Source organism: Juglans regia, chromosome 16, assembly GCF_001411555.2.
Source record: "Juglans regia cultivar Chandler chromosome 16, Walnut 2.0, whole genome shotgun sequence".
In the NCBI taxonomy this organism is placed as follows: Eukaryota; Viridiplantae; Streptophyta; class Magnoliopsida; order Fagales; family Juglandaceae; genus Juglans; species Juglans regia.
Genome location: NC_049916.1, coordinates 5,795,061 through 5,814,922, shown reverse-complemented (window position 1 = coordinate 5,814,922; position 19,862 = coordinate 5,795,061). Strand labels below are relative to the sequence as shown.

Genomic DNA, 19,862 nt, shown 5'->3' with positions numbered 1-19,862 from the left:
TCCAAGAAACTTGAAAATCCAAATTAATCCTCAAGAAAAAAATAATACAAAATATAATAATATTATCAGAGATGATATATTTTATAAATATAAAAGAGTTTATAAAAAATAAATTTATTTTATAATCTCATATTAATTTATAAATTTTTTTTTTTTTTTAATAATCTTTTTGTGTAGTAGCCGTTTTCGTTAAGATCATTATCCACAGACAAGCTAGCTTATCCCCATTCTTAAACGAAACAAAGAAACATCCGAAATTAAGGTTAAAGAAAACCAACACTACAAGAAATTACAGAAAAAACATATATAATTGAGGAATCAGGAGGAGGACCTTCCTGTATGGTACAAGAATTTTTTCAAATATGGATCTAATTTTCCGAGCACAACGAAGAAATACATAAAGATGGAAAAGGATGGGAGCCGCGCCGATGCTAACAAGCGGAGGCGGACTGGATGGTGGCACGGGAGAGCTGATTGACGAGGGAGAGTAGACGAGCGTTGTACTCACGGGCCTGGTGGACGGACTCCGCCTCGAGCTCGCCGAGCTGCGAGCAGAGCCTCTCCTCCGCCTCCTCGGCGACTCTGAGCCTCTCCCAGGCCTTTTGTAACTCCCTCCTCATCTGCTCCTCCCTCTCCTGGCTCTTCCTCAGCTCCCTCTCCAGCTCCTCGTTCCTCTTCCTCAGCTTCGCCTCCTCCTCTTCGCTCTTCATCCGACCTGTAATGCCCACCATTTCTCTTTCTCTTTCTCTGGCCGGAAAATCTATACGAAGGAAAGAATGAACGAACACTCCTCATTTTGGGTTGACGGAGCGCCTAAATATATAGGCCGAAACAGCGTGTCCAGGTTCAATGTATCTGGTCGTTTTCTTATATTTAATTGCAATCTGTTGCCGCTTGCGTGTCATTTCAATACTCCTATTTTTTTTTCCTTTATTTTTTTAATCAGCCGTGGCATTGTGCTTTTTGGTCAAAATTTTACTACTAATGTTTAACAAAAAAAATTCACAATCTCTTAACACTTCATATTTTATATTATTTTTTTATCAAATATTTATTATATAAATAATAAATAAATAATTTAAAAAAAATAAACTCAAAAAAAATTTTAAAAAATATAAAATATAAAGTGTGATGGAAGTTATATAACAAAACTCAATATTTAAGCGTAACATCTTTATAATATAAATATCACGCAAAAATAAATAAATAAATATGTAACACGCGATCAAACCAATTATTTTTTGTATGATTAATATACGAATTATAATACTTTATTACCATTTATAGACAAACGATTTTATTATAATATTTGAATAATATTAAATACATTTATATATTGTGTAAATGTCAAACACACTTTTTAATAAAGAATAAAATTTATTATTAAGAAATTAAGTTTTTATATAAATTTCATATTTATATATATATTTTTTAAAATATACAAAAAATTATAGAGAACGGTGAGCATGAAGTTGTCCAAAACGTAAATTTGAGTTATCTTAGTTTCGTTTGTTTTCATAACTCTTCTCATCTCATTTAATTATTATAATTTTTTTAAATTTTTATATAAAATAAAATAAATAATTCAATTTTTTAAAATTTTAAAATAAAAATAATATTAAAAAAATATATTCTAGTAATATTTTATTTAATTTTTAATTTTAATATTAACTCATCTCATTTCATCTTCAAAACAAACGAAAATATTGAAATTAAAAATTGAGGTGGTTTTTACATTTAATACAAGCAAGCAAGGGAGCATGCAGACGTATATACTTTGAAATACACGATCGAGTGCGCTTCGACTTTTTATACACGTCGACTCCCATTCTCATTGGAGCATTGCTACACAACCTCCACTCACTTCACATTCCACATTTTTTTAAATTTTTTAAATTTTTAATTTTTTTTTGAGTTTATTCTTTTTAAATTATTTCAAATTTTTTATTTATTATTCATATAATAAATATTTAATAAAAGAAAAAAATAATAAAAATTAAAAATAATGTAGAGTGTGGAGTGTTAGGAAGTTGTAAAGATTTTTTGTTCTCATTATACACGATCGGATCGAGTGCGCTTCGACTTTTTCTTGATGGGTCAACCAACTTCTTTCATTTAAAATGGTCCACTATGTGTTTGAGACGTTTATGCAAGATCGCACTACCATATTCTAATTTATCTCCATATTTTACCTTTTTTCTTTCTTTTTCTTTAGGTTTTTTTTAATTATTTTTCTCTCTCTCTTGTACTTAGCAATACCATATTTTGAGAGAGAGAAAAAAAAAATCATTTCAAAGAAAAGTGAGAGACATATATAATTATGAGAAATACTTTAGTCATAAAGAGATTACATAAAAATAAACTTATAAACTGATGTGACTTGATGCAATACGTCAGATTGTAATGTTATTTTTATTATAAAGTAGATCTAACGGATAACATAAAATCACATAAGTTTATGAATTTATTTATGTATATTTTCTTTATGTATGTTCTATAATTATATCTGACTTATTTAACTCCAAAAAGGTATAATATTAATTTTCCTCCAAACTAAATTAATAGTTTATTAAATTCTCGTGTATAAATTAGCATCGTTAATTATATATGATCCACTTGACTTGGGATGGCTCAAGAGGGGAGCTTTTCTTTTTTCTTTCAACTTCTAATCTTCAATCCTATATTTACTTTCAACAAAGGAAAATGCTGCTATTTCGGCTGGAGCTCTTGGTGGGATTTTCTATTTAGTGATTAAATAAGTATTTTTTAATGATGTTATAAATTTTTTATTTTAAAAAATATATATTTAAAAATGTTAAAAAAATACATGTAAAAAAAAATCTAAAATACACCGACAAGAACTCCCAGTTGTGACTGTAGAGCCACCCTTCAACAAAAATACTTAGATCTACAAAATTCATTATTTAAGAAAAAATACACTGAGATATTCTAATGATAATTTTGTTTTTTTTTTTTTTTTTGGGGGGTTTAGTTGAGGGGTTATAATTACTTTGTAAAGAGTTTGGCACGAAATCGAGTTAAAAAATTGAAGAATCAAATATTTCAATAGACTCGGAACGCATTTAAACCACTCGAGAATATTACAATTTAACATTTAGATTACGTTTAAATGCTGAAATGATTATAAATAATTTGTAAATAATAATAATAAATAATAAATAATTTATAAATAATAATAAATTATCGTGAATAGGAATATGAAATTACTTCACTTACTAAATACAGCTACTAGACACGTGTGAGACTCACGGCTGAGCAAATTATTGTGAATCAATTCACTAATCGCACGTGAGGACCTACGGTCAAGTGAATTATATTTAGATGTTGAACTGAGTCGAATTGAGTTGAGATGAAAGTTAAAAATTAAATAAAATATTGTTAGAATATTATTTTTTTAATATTATTATTATTTTGAGATTTGAAAAAATTAAAATTTTTATTATATTTTGAATTGTTTATTATATTTTGTGTTGTAATTTGAAAAAGTTATAATGATTATATAAAATGAATTAAGATGAGTTGAAATGGATTTTAGATACAAACGTACCTCTGATTTCTGTATAAACGAGATTTTTGAATCTTGTTTTTAGATTTTGGACAGTCATATTTGTTGTTCAGTATTTTTTGAATCTTATTATCCTATTCATATTTGGATTATGTTATTGATGAATAGTTAGTGAGTTGCTCGATGGTAATTTTTGTAGTAAGTTTTGAAAAGGTTGATTTTTTTTTTTTATATTTTGTTTGAAAGTATGAAAAAGTTTAATAATTAAATAATGATTAAATAAAAAAGTTAAAATTTTGAAATTGAAAATTATTTATATTTGAGTAATATTTAGAAATGAAATGAGATAATATGAGATGAAACCATTTCATATTCCAAACAATAACTACGTCTCGTTTGTTTTTATAACTATTTTCATTTTATTTCATCTCATTTTATCTAATCATTACAACTTTTTTAAATTCACATATAAAATAAAATAAACAATTCAACTTTTTCAAATCTCAAAACAAAAATAATATTTAAAAAATATATTCTAATAATATTTTATTTAACTTTTATCTCAACTAATTCCATCTATAAAAATAAATAAGAATTATTTATTTAAAAAAAAGTTTAAAAAATTCGTACTTATTATTTTTAATGCTTTCTTAAATTTTTTATTTCAATATCTACGAATTTGAATATTTAATAAAGTCCTTTGTATTTGATTAAAAACATCTATTAGCTAATTTAAAAATGGGAGAGTGTATTATTTAATTATTAAAAGTGTTTGTGTTGAACTTGAAATTGGAGTCATCGATCGAATGATGGCCATATATTTATTCTTTGTATCTTGACATGGGTGGTGACGTCGACCTCCAATAATGAGTGCAATTCCAAGCCAAGTCCCAATTACATTAAATAAATAATTGATGTAATGTATTAAAAAAATAAAAGAAAAGAAAGATCCCAATGTCTTCACCTATTTGTCATCTACAAATTGAGAGGTCCCACCAAAGGGAATATCCGAATCTATTCCATTGAAGCTTGAAAAGACATTGCTTCGTTTGGATCATCAGTTACTTTCAACTCATCATTACAATTTTTTTAAATTTTAACACAAAATATAATAAACAATTTAACTTTTTCAAATCCAAAAATAATAATAACATTAAAAATAATATTCTAACAATATTTTATCATCTCAACTCAACTCACTTCAACATCCAAACTCACCCTAAAAATAAATAGTTGAAGATGACCCACCTCATACATAGGCAAAGGGACCACTCACATAAACCCTAATAATGAAAGCAAGACCCTCAATTCCCTGCAAAAACCCATAAAACGTTATCTCATTGCCTTCCTTCACTTTTTATTACGAAAATAAATTATATTTATAATTATAAAGTATGTAATATTTGAATATTTATTTTTAAAAAAATTGATAAATTTGATATTCATATTAAAAATTAATTTTTATATAATAACTTTATCTTTTTTTTAAAAAGTATGCAGAAATTATGTAATTTATAACTATAAATATCTTTCACATTTTAAAAACATAAGTAATGCTTCTTTAAATATATAGATATATATTATTTTAATACTGAAATGTCATAAATTTAATCATTTGGGTTATACAGATGTGATGAGATGAGAGTTTAAAATTAAATAAAATATTATTAAAATATAATTAATTAATATTATTTTTATTTTAAATTTTAAATTTAAAAAAAAATAAATTATTTATTATATTTTATATAAGAATTCAAAAGGTTATAATAATGAAATCAAATAATTTAACGTAGGACGGTAGTCTAACGTGGGACGATCGAGCACCGTGGATGATTTTTTTTTATTTTTTTCTCGAAAGGAAGAAAAGGAAGAGAAAAATATAATCAACACAATATCTTAGGTTTCGATAGAAAATCTGTGAGGAGATCCCCCAAGAATATGGTCGTGTCCCATTCAAACTAAGCGTGTGGCTTGCAAAATTTTGATAAAAAAGAGAAGCCCCTCGGCGTCGTCTCGGCGTGCTTGCTGCACGCCTTACCTAAAGCGCTACAGAAACTTCTTGTGCATTTAAGAGCTGCTGAGGCGCAGCCCTTTCGAAGCAAGACTATTCATGTGTTCAATAACCCAAGTTTATAAATGCCATAGAATAATCTATCTACGCCGACCACGGTTAATTTAACCCGGGTCTAGATAGATAAATATTTCATCTAATCATACATTTGAATAACGAGTTAAGATAAAATAAATTAAAATGAGATGAAAATTAAAAATTAAATAAAATATTATTTTTTACAAAAACTCTACTTACAACCGGCTGGAAAACCCTCGTGTAACTGGTTGCATAAAATTTTTTATTCTTTCTCATCCTATCATTTTGTTCCATCTCTCTCACTCAATCAATTTTTTCGTTCACTCATTCTCCCATTTAGATTTTTTTTTTCTCTCCACCCTCTCATTTTCTCTAGTTTCAGACACTCTTTTTTTGTTCACTCGCTCACTCATTCTCTCCTTCAGATTTCTTTTTGTTCTCTCCACTCTCTCATTTTCTCTTTTCCCCAGTCATCGACATAGTCATCTTTCTTCTCAATTTTTTCAAGTTTCAGACACACACACTCTCTCTCTTTCTCGATTTCTTCACTGCCACCACCAGCCAGCCTCAAGCCATGGCAGACCATCACTCACAAAAGACCCAAACCCACTGCTAACCTCCATCACAGTGAAATACAAGTAAAAAACTTGTTCATACAGTGAAATTGTTCCTATTGCTCGACGAAGGGCTTCGATCAGATTATGGCAAACGAAGAACAACGTCAAGCAAACCAAAAGTCAAAAATTTTGAACAAAAATGTGTTCAAACTGGTTCTCTTTTGTGGTGATTCGTGGTTCTGTGAGGAGATTTTGGGGAAATTAAAGTAAAGCATACACCCTCTGCATCCTCTGGGGGTTCGTGGTGGTTGTTGGGGTTGTCTTGCACAGGATCATCCTCTGCCACATCGAGAGCTCGCTTTTGCGCCGGCATTGCTTCTGTTCTAAGCAAAATTATGATAATATTGAAATTGGTTTCTAAACGATAGTGGAATTGGTGGTTATTGTGGTTATAGAGAGTCAGAGGAAGATAGAGATAAAGGTGGCACAGTGTGGTTACGAAGGACTTGACCAGAGACCCAGAGAGAGAGAGAGAGAGATGGAGAGGTAGAGAGGCTGCAAAGCTTGTGGAATTACCGATAAACATTCATTAAAGTGTTATTTTTCTCATGAGTTTGTTGTCCCACTCTGAATGTTGGGTTTTGATTGTTTCCTAATTTGATCTGATTTTGGGTGGATTATGTTTTTTCTTGCAGTATCGCTGAAGGATTTCGTCCATCTGTTCCACAAGAGCAAATGATTTGGCTGAAGCATGATATGATTTGTGGTTTTTAAGTTTGAAGAATCTCTTGATTTTCAGTTTTAGTTCTATGTAATGTTTAAACCTGAGTTCAATGACGGGAGTATGAATTTTTTTGTTTCAAATGTTTGAAGATCATTTACAAATTATCATTTTCTGTTTGTTGCCATTGTTTTTCGTTCTCATCTGTTAGATTTTCCTCATGAGTAATGGAATACTTCTAATTGAGTATTAAAAAAAGGAGAGAGCTATTTGAGAGAGTCGAGGTCGAGGGAACACTCTGCAGAGAAGAACGATCGGGTGATGAAGGGCAGAGACGAAATCCATCTTGTAAGAGAGAAGCACTAAATCAAGTTTCTAAGTCTTTCATTGACAAACGGAAAAAGGAAATGTGAGAGAAAGAGGAAGGAAGAAAGGGATAGAGTGAGACTCAGTTTGTCAGCCAGTTATACAAAGATTGTATATGCCGGTTGTACACAACAGTTTTGTATTTTTAATATTATTATCATTTTAAAATTTGAAAAAATTGTAATGATGAGATGAGATGAAATACTTTTACTATTCAAACGAGAAATCTTATTTCAATTTCTAAATACTACAAATATAAATACCTTTTAATTTTAAATCTTTATTTTTTTCATCTAATTATTATATAATTATTACAATCTTTCCAAACTTCTAAACAAAATATAAAAAATAATTTAACTTTTTTAAATTTTAAAATAAAAATTATATTAAAAAATTATATTTTAACAATATTTTAATTTATAATATTTTTATTCAACTTTTTCTCTGTCATTTTATCAAAACATTATAAAATATTTTGACTCAAACTATTTTTAACTTATCTCATATCAATTCAAATATCTCATTAGTATTTATAAATTATTTCAATACATTTCATTTCATGTAAATTGAGTGTCCAAACAATGAAAAAAATTTGGAAAGACTCTAATAAAATAATATGATTTTTTAAATTTCTTTGACCAGCTTGAATTCAAAAGATAATAAAATTTTATTAGAGGGTTGTACGGAAAAATAATTATGAAACAATTTTATCCCTATGGAATCATGGATGAACGGTGCAGGGCTATCAATAGCATAAAAGAGCTACATCAGTTTGGCTATTCTATTAGCTAGAGTTTATTAATATTATCGCACTTGTTTTATCTTTCCTACTTATTTAGAGCCTAATTTTATATTAGATTATTTATCTAAATTCAATATAATAATAAAATATTTTTTATTTTAATTTTAATTTTTTATTTAATTTCTTTTCGTCGTATTTTACTGATCTACTAGTTATATTACAATTTTTAATCAAATAAAATATATTTTATTTTCATTATTATAATTTACAATGTATATTTTTCTGATGTTTTATATTTAATAACATAATGATTATTTCGTTCATTTAAAAAAGATTTCTTATATATTCTTTTTTCTGAATAGTGGTAAAACCTAAAACTCTATGATTGCACTCGTTTAGAATTTTATTTAAAATATTAAAATGACATTGATAGGTTAAATAAAGTGATGGAAATGGCTTTGTTGTACTGTTTGATTGAGGTTAAATAAGATAATGTGATGACTTTACTACATTTGAGATCTAATTTGTTGAGCCATTTGAAGATATTGTAGCAGAACATTGGCATTGACTTAATCAAAAGTTTAGTCAAATGTAAAATATGATGAATTTCATCAAAAGAGATATGCATAGGATTAGCTAAAGAGATAAGTGTGAAACTTTGAACTACAGTAAATGGACATGTTTATTCAAATTTGAAGGGCTACTATTCTCTCTCATCAAATTTATTTTTTATTTACTTTTAATGTTCAATGATTTTTTTTATTCACGTTTAATCTCCAACCGTCTTGTAATAATAATTTAAGAATCAAATTAAATTATTAATTAACATATGATTAGTGTAATTATAAAATATGAAGAAAAAAATATTATTATTAAAAAAATAATATTATATTATTATTTTGATGAATTCAATAGCTAATCTAATATAGAGTTATGGATAAGAAAGTTTTAGATATATGAAAAATATATACTTTTCATCAAAATTTGAAGATGAATTTGATAAGTCCAATGCTAGTGCTCTAAGAGCATTGGCAATGGACTAGCCAAATGCCAATGCAAGTCTATAATTTAGCTATATGTTAGAAAAAACATCTGCATTGGACTAGCCAATGCTCAAAAGTTTAACATGTGAGCTACAGTAAATTAAGAAGGCTCTCCATTATTGGCGAGTCACTATTCATCCTTCATCACATTATTTTATTATTTTATCAACAGCCTCTTCTTTATTTCCCTCGTTCTTCTTTATTATTTTATTATGTTGAAGCAGTAGGATCTGTTGAAGTGGAGCTAGCTCATTTGCGCCATGAATTGAAAACGTCTGATGCTTTACGATCTGGTGCAAATGGTCAGGCCTCATCTGTTGTCCACAATGTCACACCTTCTTCATATACTTATGCTGCTGCTCTTGGTGCTTCCTTGTCAAGAAGCACAACTCCAGATCCTCAACTTGTTAATAATTTTATTTTTTAATAAAGTTATTAATTAGATTTGTAAAATATTAAAAATATTATATATTATTAAAATATTTAATATTTTATTATTATTTAGACTTTAAGATAGCTAGTCCAATGTGGACTAATCTAGCTACAAATCTATGTTATAGCCAAAAGATAACATTCTAGCTAAATTTTAGACTTGGCAAGCCATTGCCAAGGCTCTAAACATGATAGATGGGTTTCTGGAGAGAGAAAATAACATAAACAAAGTGATGACATAAACAAGTTACTGTGCAAAAACAAATTTGTTGAAGAAGTGTAGCTCATAACCAAAGTTATATTAATATGCATAATCCAATACAAAGGTTTTTATGATTGATTAGCTAAATTTTACCTAATACTAGCATATACCCCGTTTGGATTGCAAGATAATCTCATCTCATTTTATCACATCTCATCTTAACATCAAAACACCACAAATATAAATATTTTTCAATTTCAAAATTTTAACTTTTTAATCTAATAATTATCTAATAATTACAACTTTATAAACTTCTAAACAAAATACAAAAATAATTCAATTTTTTTAAATAAAAAAATATTTTAATAATATTTTAACTTTATAATATTTTTATTTAACTTTTCTCTCTCATTTTTTAAAGTCCCGTAAAAATTTAAATTCAAACAATTTTATTACTATTCACAAACCATTTCATTACTATTTTACAAATTTATCATTTTATCTAATTTCATTATTTAGACATACTACAAACTTAATGGTATAATATAAAAATTCAGAGGACCTAGAGGGGTGAGTTGGTGCCTTCCCACTATTTTCAAATTTTCATTTAATAATTCAAATTATCAAAACATGAAATCAAGTAATGCAGTAAGATTTACTGATTTACGGTAGAATCTAAATCTGAATTGCAACGTTGCAATGACTCACTTTATTTTTGCAACTCGACAACTTTGGACCTTCAGCCTCTTTTATAGTATCACAATGAGTGATCCAATCGATCTCTGCAACTTGATAGCTCAGGACCTCCAAGGCTCCAACCTCTTCTAGAGTGTCTCAAGAAGTGAACTCGTCCATGCTAATGAACTTACAAATAATCCAACATGAACATGAAATGATGAAGATCTGTTATAAAAAAGGAGAGAGAGCATGTCTTAAAGGTTTAATGGATCTCCCTAGAGTTTCCTCTTACTAACATAATATAAATAAACTATTTTGACCTCTCAATTAAGGGTGCGGCTAATATGCCGCCCCAACTTGACCTATGCGCCCAGCGTAAAAATGTTTTTTTTTTTTTTTTTTTTTTTTTTCACATTTTTTAACATTTAAAAAATAAAAAAATACATCAATGTTTTTAAAATCACTTCCTTAATCTCTAAATAAAAAAAAAAAAAAAAAAATTGACCAGCGGTCAAATAGAAGTGTCAAACAAAGTGGACATAGTAGCGTTTTCCCTCAATTAATCCTAAGAATTGTCCATATTAAACCTTATATGCCTAGGGCTTGTGTAAGGCACTTAGAGAATTCAAATTCGAGTTAACCTGTTGACCCGTAACATTTTGCTCGAGCCAACATCGCTCTCTCGCATCAAGCAAACTATCAATGTAAAACTCGCTTGAGCTAATGCCGAGCATACATCGAGTGAATTTATTTATTGCGCATACATATTTTTCATTCTCTCTCCATCCAAACTCTCTTATGAGTTTGATCAATTAAATTACAACTCAAGTCAACTTGGTTTTGTTGCAAGAATATGCCAATAAATATTTTTATATTAACACCATGATATCATGAGTTTGTAGCTGTTGAATTAAGCTAAACTACTTTTGGTTATTAATAACATGCACGTTTAAGTTTTAGTAAAGAAAGTAAATAAACAAAAGCAGTAATAAATAGAACTTTATTGGACTTGGAAAGCAGTTGTCCAGTCTTAAACCAACATGCTCATGAAGCAGAGTCCATGGCATGGTCTAGGGCCCAACCATTCAGGGGCCGGTGGTTCGTTCGTCTTGTTACAGGATTTTGTCGTCATCTTCTGTAGCACTAAACTTATATTATAAATATAATAATTTATTTATTTATTTTTATCTATTAAATTTTTTAATATAATCAATAATATCAAATGATATCAGAGCATATATATTGAGTTTAGACTATCACTCTACACTATACATCAATTAAAATATTTCATGTTTAAAATATTTCATGTGTCAACTGTCGAGTAGGGAGAGTCTGACTAGTATTAAAATTTAAAACAGAAATCCCGAGTTCAAACCTTAATTTTAAAATTCACACCTGTTAGGCCCATTTTAAGAAAGATTCAACAATGACAAATTATAAAATTTTTGTGTACAATAGGAATAGGAATCTGATTATGTTTGGATGTTAAGATCATTTTAATCTATCTCAAATTAATTATTGATAGAATCTATTATTTTTTAACTTTCTAATATATTTTATACATTTAAATACATATTTTAATATATTTCATACATTCAAATACATTTAAATGAAGCTCACAAAATATTATTATTTATAGATCAAATAATCTGAGATAACATTCTATGAATCTGTAAGTAGATTGAAGAAATTCTATAGATATTCGGGAATATAAGATTTTGAGGTTGGTATATGAGTCATAGGCATTATTTATGTAAGAATTATTTATCTTTTTTTTAAAAAAAAAAAAAAATATTTTACATTTTTCTCTGACAGTACATAAGACTGTTTGATACTAATAAATATTCAAAAATTAAATAACAAATGGAAGGAATAAAAGTTATAAAAAACAACTCTGGTTATTCTTTTATGAAAAACTATATTTTCGAGTCGGTGTGTAGAGCACACTGGATAAAATATTTACATGTTATAATTTAATTTATAAAATAAATTTTAAAATTTAAATTTTACAAATCAAATCTTATTATTTAAATGACGTAAATAGTGTGCTTTACAACTTACTTAAAAATAGAATATCTATTCTTTTATAAAAAATTATACTCAACAACTTTATACTACACATATTTTTATTTTTTTATCATTTTATTTTTTTTCTTCCATAAGTGTGTTGTATAAGATTGTTGAATGGAGTAACTATTCTTTTATTTCTCAAAGATTACATTCTCAGACATTATAAAAGAAGGGTAGTGATAGGGTTACTATCCTATTACTACCCATCTACTATCCAAGTGCATTTCAAATTTTTTTTTATCATTTTCTTTTAAGTATTTTTTTAACATTCTTAATCACTAAAAAAAAAAAAATTAAAAAAATATATAAATTTATTAATATTCACTTCCTTATTCATAAAGGAATCTAGATTTTTACATGCATATTGATTCTCTTTATTCGAATACATGATTGATACATCCAATTATCTAAATGCTCTATCCACATTTATTATTAGAAAAAAACTATTTATCGTTTTTTTTAATTATCATTATTTCTTGACATGAATTATATATATATATATATATATATATATTACTTATCTGTTAATCATTTCATACTAATTTTTATAATTGTTATGATCACGCTAAGTTGGGATGAACTCTTTATCTCCTTAAGAAAACAAAAACGATACATTTAACAATAGAAAAAGGTAAATCCAAGATGGGATTTAAAGGCTTTAAAAAAAAAAAAATCACAAAGATGTTGAGATCTTCTACATTAATTAACAAATTGCGATATCTATAACAATATTTTTTTGGTGACCTCTTTCCATCTGATCCTGAAACTAGAAGTAGACGACACCACCTTCATTTTCGTGCTGAATTCTTTTACCCCCGATCCCAAAAACCAAAATAACTCAATTAAAGAAATCCTTAGTAAAGAAATACATACGGCTTCATCAACCATGGCTCTGGTGCTCTACGCAATCCTCAATTTAGTGCTGCATTAAGCCATGTAATTGGAAAAGTTTCATTTTTTTCTTTGTTCCCTTTGGCTCTGAGTAAGTTTCTTATATATCTCTCTCTCTCTTCTTTGATGGGTGTTCATTTAATCAATGTGTTTTAGTTTGTTTATTTTCTTCCTTGCGTTTTTGTTTTTTTTGGGTGCCAAAAATCCTTATCTTCTCGATTTTTAGGAAACCCCATTCCTTGATCTGTTGCTCTTTTCAGTTTGCCTGGATTATTATTTCTTTGATTTGTTGTCTTTACCCAAATTAGTGGGTTTTCGTTGCTGGATGTTTTTTTCCCTTTTCGAAAATTTGGTCTTGTTCACGTGTTAATCTGGATACAGGTGATTTTTGAGCATTGATTTCTTGCTTGTCTACGTACGTAGGTGGGTAGGGCTGACTAGATGGCTTGCTATTGCATCGTAAGGGACAATTTTTGAATTTCCCCGTCTGGCTCCTATCACTTTGCATTTCAGGATATTCTTTTTTTTCAGTCATCGGCGCTTTGGAATCTGAGGTACACTAACATTGGATTGGTGTCTTTTGCATTCGTTTCTTATGATCCGTGAATCTGTTAGAACATATAATTGTTTTTTCATGCGAAATAATTCGAGAACTCAAGTTGCTGTCTGTGACTAAGTATGGTAAGTTTGGCAGACAGTGGCTTTATTCTGGCTATGGATTGTTTGCGATGAAAATGCATTGCGAGACGGATTGGGGAATGGGGTTGTAGTTAGATATGTTTTGGCTGAGAGATATGGATTTGCAAAGTAATCCTCAGCCCGAATTGGGAAAACTGGAACAAATCGCTTACAAATTCCTATTAAAGAGTTTACACATCATTCTGGACTCGAGGGTTCCTTCTCTTCATCCACATGATCGTAGTGGGGACCTGTCATCGGCTTCTCGGGTGAGAAAAAGTGACAAATGGTTCAACTTAGTTCTAGGTGACCGCCCTGCAGCTCTGGACAACTTGAGTTTCTGGCACAGAAATCTGATGGATCCAATGATAATTGATGTGATACTTGTTCGTGAAGGGTCTAATTTAGTGGGAGTATTTGCTGAGACTGTTATTGAGAGGTGGGTTGTTCAGTATGAATATCCACGAGTTGTGGCTGCTCAAACTGGTGAAAATTCTGCCTTGTACAAGAAAACATACAAGAGGTCGATAATACTTTTACGGGCTCTTTATACACATATGAGGCTTCTCCCAGCATATAAGATATTTCGGCAGCTGAGTACATCAAGCCAGACTTATAATTTCGATATCATTTACAAGGTGTCTTCATTTAGTGATCCCTTCTCAAGGGCGGATGGGGAAATGATGGAGGAATACAGTTTCACTCCTGTAGAGGCCTTCCCTGGCCGCCTTTGCATATCTGTGACTTACCGTTCTACACTGACTGAGTTCAAACTTGAGCCTTCAACCTTATTGCCACCGAGGATTATTACAGATTATGTTGGTAGCCCCGACACTGACCCACTGAGGTCTTTTCCCCCTTCAGTGAAGGGTGTTCACGGTATTTCTTTTCCATTGAGACCAGTACGAGCTCCATCTTCGGTGCCACTTCAACGCCCACACAGCTGGACAAGTGGCTTCCACAGAGCAACTTTTTCTGCACAGAATCAACCTATTGTTGGATCTCCACCTGCATATCGCCCATCTGCTGTGCCATATGATTATTCATCTCCACCTGCGGATATGTATGGTAACAGAGCTCAACACTATAGAATGCCAATCCATCAGAGGGCCATCAGCTATGATGATTATCAGCTTTCACCCCCATTCTCTCCATCTCCATCCCCATCTTCTCCATCGTACATCTCCAGTGGTAATCCTATGCACACACTTATGCGCCCAGAAACTGCTCCTGTAAGTATACCATTTCCAATGACAGGCAGGAGTTCTAGATTCCTTTCTCCCAATTCTTTTGATCCAAATAGAAGTTCCCTTCCACCTTTATCTCCAAGAAGCAGAAAGACTGAGCCTTCATCACAGGAGTCTCCATGTGGAACTGCATCTTTTAGGAAAATAGAGGCTTTAAGGTCTGGAGAGATGCAGAGTTATTATGCTGGCCAGAAGGTAATGTATTGTTTATTCAGATACTTCTTAGTCCTTCTTCCTGACTCCTGATTTTTTTTCGATGAATTGTTATGTGCTTGGTGTTTCATAGATGATCAGAGATAGCAGAGATGATTCGGGGCGGTTCTCAGGGTTACTATCTTCCAGTGGCTCACCCCGTATTGGATTTTCTAGAAGCTCAAGCAGATTATCTTTCCAGGATGACTTGGATGATAATGACTTTTCATGTCCTTTTGATGTTGATGATGTTGACACATTGGATTTTGATGCCAGGTACCTCAATTTAACTTGTAATCATAGTTATCAACGAAGTCGTAATTTATCTTGAGGCTCATTATCAATTTTGATACCAGGAGTCTGTCTTATTTGGAGCTTTACCTGTAGATTATCCCAGTTATTTTTTTATGTAAATGTTACATTATCCCAGCTACTTGCTTGTACCAAACTTTATAGTTTTCCAACTGTTGGCAACTGGGCTTCCAGTTTTTCGAACTGCTTGATCACTAGATATTGAGAAGTTTTCTGGAGAGAGTTTTGATTTTTTTTTGCAAAGGTCTAAATAATATTATAAGAAACAAATTATCCAACAATTTGATGTGCATCTTATGATAGAAACTAAATGACTCATCTGGGTTGGGTACAATGATCAGTCACTAAGAGGACCAATGCTTGGGGAGTGGGATCTGTCTTTCTTTCCTTTTTTGGTGTGCGTGCCCATGTGCCTAAGTTGAGGGTTCCATTTGGACTAGGGAAGCATGTAATATCTAAAGAACTGTTTAGGAAAAAGATTGATGAGTCTGTAGAGCATAGTGTAAGCTTGCCCGATGGATTCAAGGGTGCTCTTTTTGAAGATTTTTGGCTTCAATAGCATGAATCCACAGCTTTTCTTATCTAGTCATAAATTTACCATCATGCTTATGTGAAAGCAACTGCCGAATGCTATTTAATGTTTAATAAAAACAACTGTCCTGGATCTTCAGATTACCTTACCAAATTCCAAATTACCTAGAGATACAAATGAGGCGAAAGTTATTGTTGGGAGGTTCATGAATCATAATGATAGTGTAATTTAAATCTCAACCTCCAATGTTGAAGTTAAAAAAGATTAAATCGGGGATTAAAATAGATATATATATATATATATATATATATATCATGATTTGCTACTATTTTTCTTTTCAATATCATCATTGGCTACAATTTACCAACAAATAAAAATCATGTGGGAAATTCTGCACCATTTGCTTCTTATACCAATCATGCATGGATTGTTCAATTAAGGCATCAAAATCAAGTGATATATGATACAGAGCTGTTGTATGTTATCTTAGTTCAGACATGGCTTTTATCTGGAATGTAAAAATATATTTTTTTTTTGATAAGTTATCTGGAATGTAAAAATATAGAAGCAATTATAATTGTTATGGTAGAAGTAACTCTTTTTTTTATAAGTATAGTACAAGTAACTGGGTTTATTCTATTTATTTTTAACTATCATGTTAGATTTCTTCATGAATCTTTACTTATAAAAAAAAAGATTTCTTTGCGAATCTTTGGAACTTAATTTGTGTCCATGACACAGTAGCATGCAAGTACCTTGGGCTAGTTACATGGGATTGACTTGTTAACACAGCTATGCTCTAACTTTAGACTACCTTTCATTGGTCAAACAACATCCAAACCCTCTCTTCTTAATCTATCGTTTCCCTGGGGACACTCTTATACCTGTGTTGCTTGTACACCCCATAACTAGCAAACACTAAAATGATTTTGGATTCCAATAAAAAACCGACACAGTCATACCTATTTCTAGTCAAACTTGATTTGTGGAGTAGGTCCTATATGTCAGATGGGGTTTTTGAATGAATCTGGCTTATAAAACTTCTCACTCTTGTATGCATGCACCAAGTATACACAGAGTCTATAAAGCCCAATGGTTCCTGGTTTCCATAACTCCAGTTGTACATCCTGCACCTTCTGGGTGCATAGGTGTTCAGCTCCTGCTTTGTATGTGGGATTCACTGTGGTCCCTAGCTGTATGGATGCAGCTGTAACTCAGAATTCTGACTTGTGGGACTCTATTTCTCTTTCACTTGCCAAGTGCTGGCAACAATGTCATATTAGAATTTTTTTGGATAAGTATGTCATATTAGAATTTAGCATCAAGCATCTCTCAATTGCCTATGTATTCTGGTCTTGGTGTTCATGGGAATGGCAGTGGACTGGCAATGCTCATGGCTAGCCTTTTTCGAAATATCAAGCAAATATTATCCTAACTTATGGATCTTTCCAAATAATTTCCTAGTCCTTATTTGGTATTGTAGATCTGAGGATATACAATATAGTTTATGAACTTGAGTTACATATAGTTTATGAGCTTGAGGATGCTTCAAGACTAGAATTGATTGGAAGTAATAGTTCATAGTTGTCCTTTTTTTTTTTTTTACTTTAAATTTATCCATTTCAGGCATTTTGTTCATGCTTGAGTTTGTGATCACGCATCTGATGGCTTTGTCTTAATAGCCTGCCTTTTTCCAAATATGCATGATTTAAAGCTTAGTATCATGTCGTTTTTACTTTGTTTAAAAATGTGAAACAGTCAAACTCTTGATGGGAAAAAAGCTTCCGAGTTTACTTCACAGTCATTGCCAATTGGTAGAAAATCACAAGATGCTGCTGTTGGCGTTCTCGTTCACACGCTGAGAACAGCACCTCCTCTTCGCCAAGATCCAAGTTGTTACTCATCCCACTCAATGAAGATTGAACTTGAGGGAGGAGTTACTTCAGCTTCTGGATTCTTTATGCCTCGAAAGACAGCTGATGCCCTTGAAGAGCTCAGGAGTTACAGAGAAATGAAAGACCTACTTCTGTCTAAGAGTGGAACTATGGTGTTTAGCAAAGATGAAACTTGAGCTTGCTGCTTTGATGGGGTTGTCTTTGTTTATACACAGAAATATAGCTACTAGGAGGAAAGAGATGACAGAGTTGCTGGCAGTGATTATGAATGGAAGGACAACCACCGGTCCAATGTAACAGAAACTTCAGGAGCAGAAGATTGTGTACATATCATGACTGAAAATAGTCGCTGGATTCATGAACATGTTAAATAATTTCAGGACCGTTACCATGTTTGAAATGTTTATAGCTAAAAGCTCCAGATCTAGTTTGCTGCAGCCAGCAAATTATGTCAACTTTTCAAGACCTGATAGAAAGATAAAAACCGAGGGAATATCACTAAACGAATCGCACACGGGAAAGAATTCAACAACTGCACAAGCTGCTGAAAATTCTTTGGAACCACTGTTCTTAATAGTTCAGAAATGAGTAGTATTGGAGAGTTCTCTCTTTAAATTCTATCCAAAAACTCTGAAAAGCCTCTCCAAAAGTCACTCACCAGAGAAGAAGGTTCCCTCTGTCCTCTGTCCTCTGTCCTCTGTCCTTGCCTTTCTTCCCCCAACAGGCAATGTCTATATCCGCTAAATACAAACGAACTTACGATCCGTCTCCTTCTGGTTTCTAAAAATCGAACCATCTCTCCCGCCTGTGAAATGAAGGAAAAGACTCGTCCATTACCCTTGCAGATAAACAGATCCTGATGTATAATCAGCTCGCTGAGCATCTCTACCCAAGCCTTGAGACGACCTTTAACATGTATAAATACATATATACTAAGAAAGTGTGTAAAAAACTACATATAAACAAACATTCATACGTATGGATGCAGGAGCTTAACGACAGCTCTTGTCAAAGTGTAATGGATCTTTGTTTCATTTTATTAAGTCCGGGTGTAGCTTTCTTAATACGGATGGAAAAACAAACAACAATTTTCACTAGAAATTAGAGTGTCAAAAATTTTATTTTAAGGAGTTTAAAAATTTTAAATATCAAAACTTTCTGCTTGATTGTTCTCATGAGGGTTTTTTTTTAAAAACATTTTTGCATTAATATGTTGAACTGAATTGAATTCTTTATGAATAGTAGTAAGTTGAGATGGTAGAGTGAGTTTTGTGGAACCAACCTAAGATAAGTTTAAATGTGTTTGGATGTTAAGATGAGTTTAGATGTATTTATAATAAGTTAAAAAAGATTATGAATTCCACGTGTAAAGAGGTGTTGAGTTAAAAAAGATCGTAGATTTCACGTGTAAAGAAATTTTGAGTTGAAATGAATTTAGTGATTTGAGAGTTGAGTGTTTAGATATTAGAAAAGGTCTAAATCTGAATCGAACTTAGCTGAATTGAATACAGTCAAGGAGCCAAACGAGCCCTTAATATAAGTGCTTGAGATCTAGTAGTAGATGGCAGATAACCAAAAGCATTTTACTTTGCCTCCTCTGTTGATCTTGTATGGAAAAGCAGTTAAAAATCTCATATTCACCCTTCCATATTCCTCTATTTTCAACTCACTTTCTAAAATGGTAGAACT

At 30.9% G+C, this 19,862-nt stretch overlaps 2 protein-coding genes across 4 annotated transcripts; one reads left to right on the top strand and one right to left on the bottom strand.

Moving 5' to 3' along the window:
- Positions 1-257: 257 nt before the first annotated feature.
- Positions 258-810, bottom strand: LOC109007501 (protein RESPONSE TO LOW SULFUR 2-like). Its single transcript, XM_018987183.2, has one exon. It carries the CDS (start codon positions 729-731, stop codon positions 432-434), a length of 300 nt encoding a protein of 99 aa, XP_018842728.1. The 5' UTR covers positions 732-810; the 3' UTR covers positions 258-431.
- Positions 811-13,150: 12,340 nt separating this feature from the next.
- LOC109007497 (autophagy-related protein 13a) lies at positions 13,151-18,628 on the top strand. 3 transcript variants are annotated; one of them, XM_018987178.2, is made up of 5 exons: positions 13,151-13,408; positions 13,741-13,871; positions 14,012-15,437; positions 15,529-15,710; positions 18,037-18,628. In XM_018987178.2, the coding sequence occupies exons 3-5, from the start codon at positions 14,094-14,096 to the stop codon at positions 18,347-18,349; spliced, it is 1,839 nt and encodes a 612-aa protein (XP_018842723.1). In that variant the 5' UTR covers positions 13,151-13,408; positions 13,741-13,871; positions 14,012-14,093; the 3' UTR covers positions 18,350-18,628. The 3 variants fall into 3 exon arrangements, with proteins under 3 accessions (XP_018842723.1, XP_018842720.1, XP_035542393.1); XM_018987175.2 differs by having other exon boundaries at positions 13,741-15,437; XM_035686500.1 differs by lacking the exon at positions 13,151-13,408 and having other exon boundaries at positions 13,461-13,871.
- Positions 18,629-19,862: the final 1,234 nt, after the last annotated feature.

What these genes read in the sequence shown, in the direction of transcription:
- LOC109007501 (XM_018987183.2), bottom strand. Translation starts at nt 731, where the DNA reads ATGGTGGGCATTACAGGTCGGATGAAGAGCGAAGAGGAGGAGGCGAAG.
- LOC109007497 (XM_018987178.2), top strand. Translation starts at nt 14,094, where the DNA reads ATGTTTTGGCTGAGAGATATGGATTTGCAAAGTAATCCTCAGCCCGAA. An exon ending in GTTATTATGCTGGCCAGAAG is followed by an intron (nt 15,438 to 15,528) that starts GTAATGTATTGT and finishes GGTGTTTCATAG; the next exon opens with ATGATCAGAGATAGCAGAGA. An exon ending in ACATTGGATTTTGATGCCAG is followed by an intron (nt 15,711 to 18,036) that starts GTACCTCAATTT and finishes AATGTGAAACAG; the next exon opens with TCAAACTCTTGATGGGAAAA.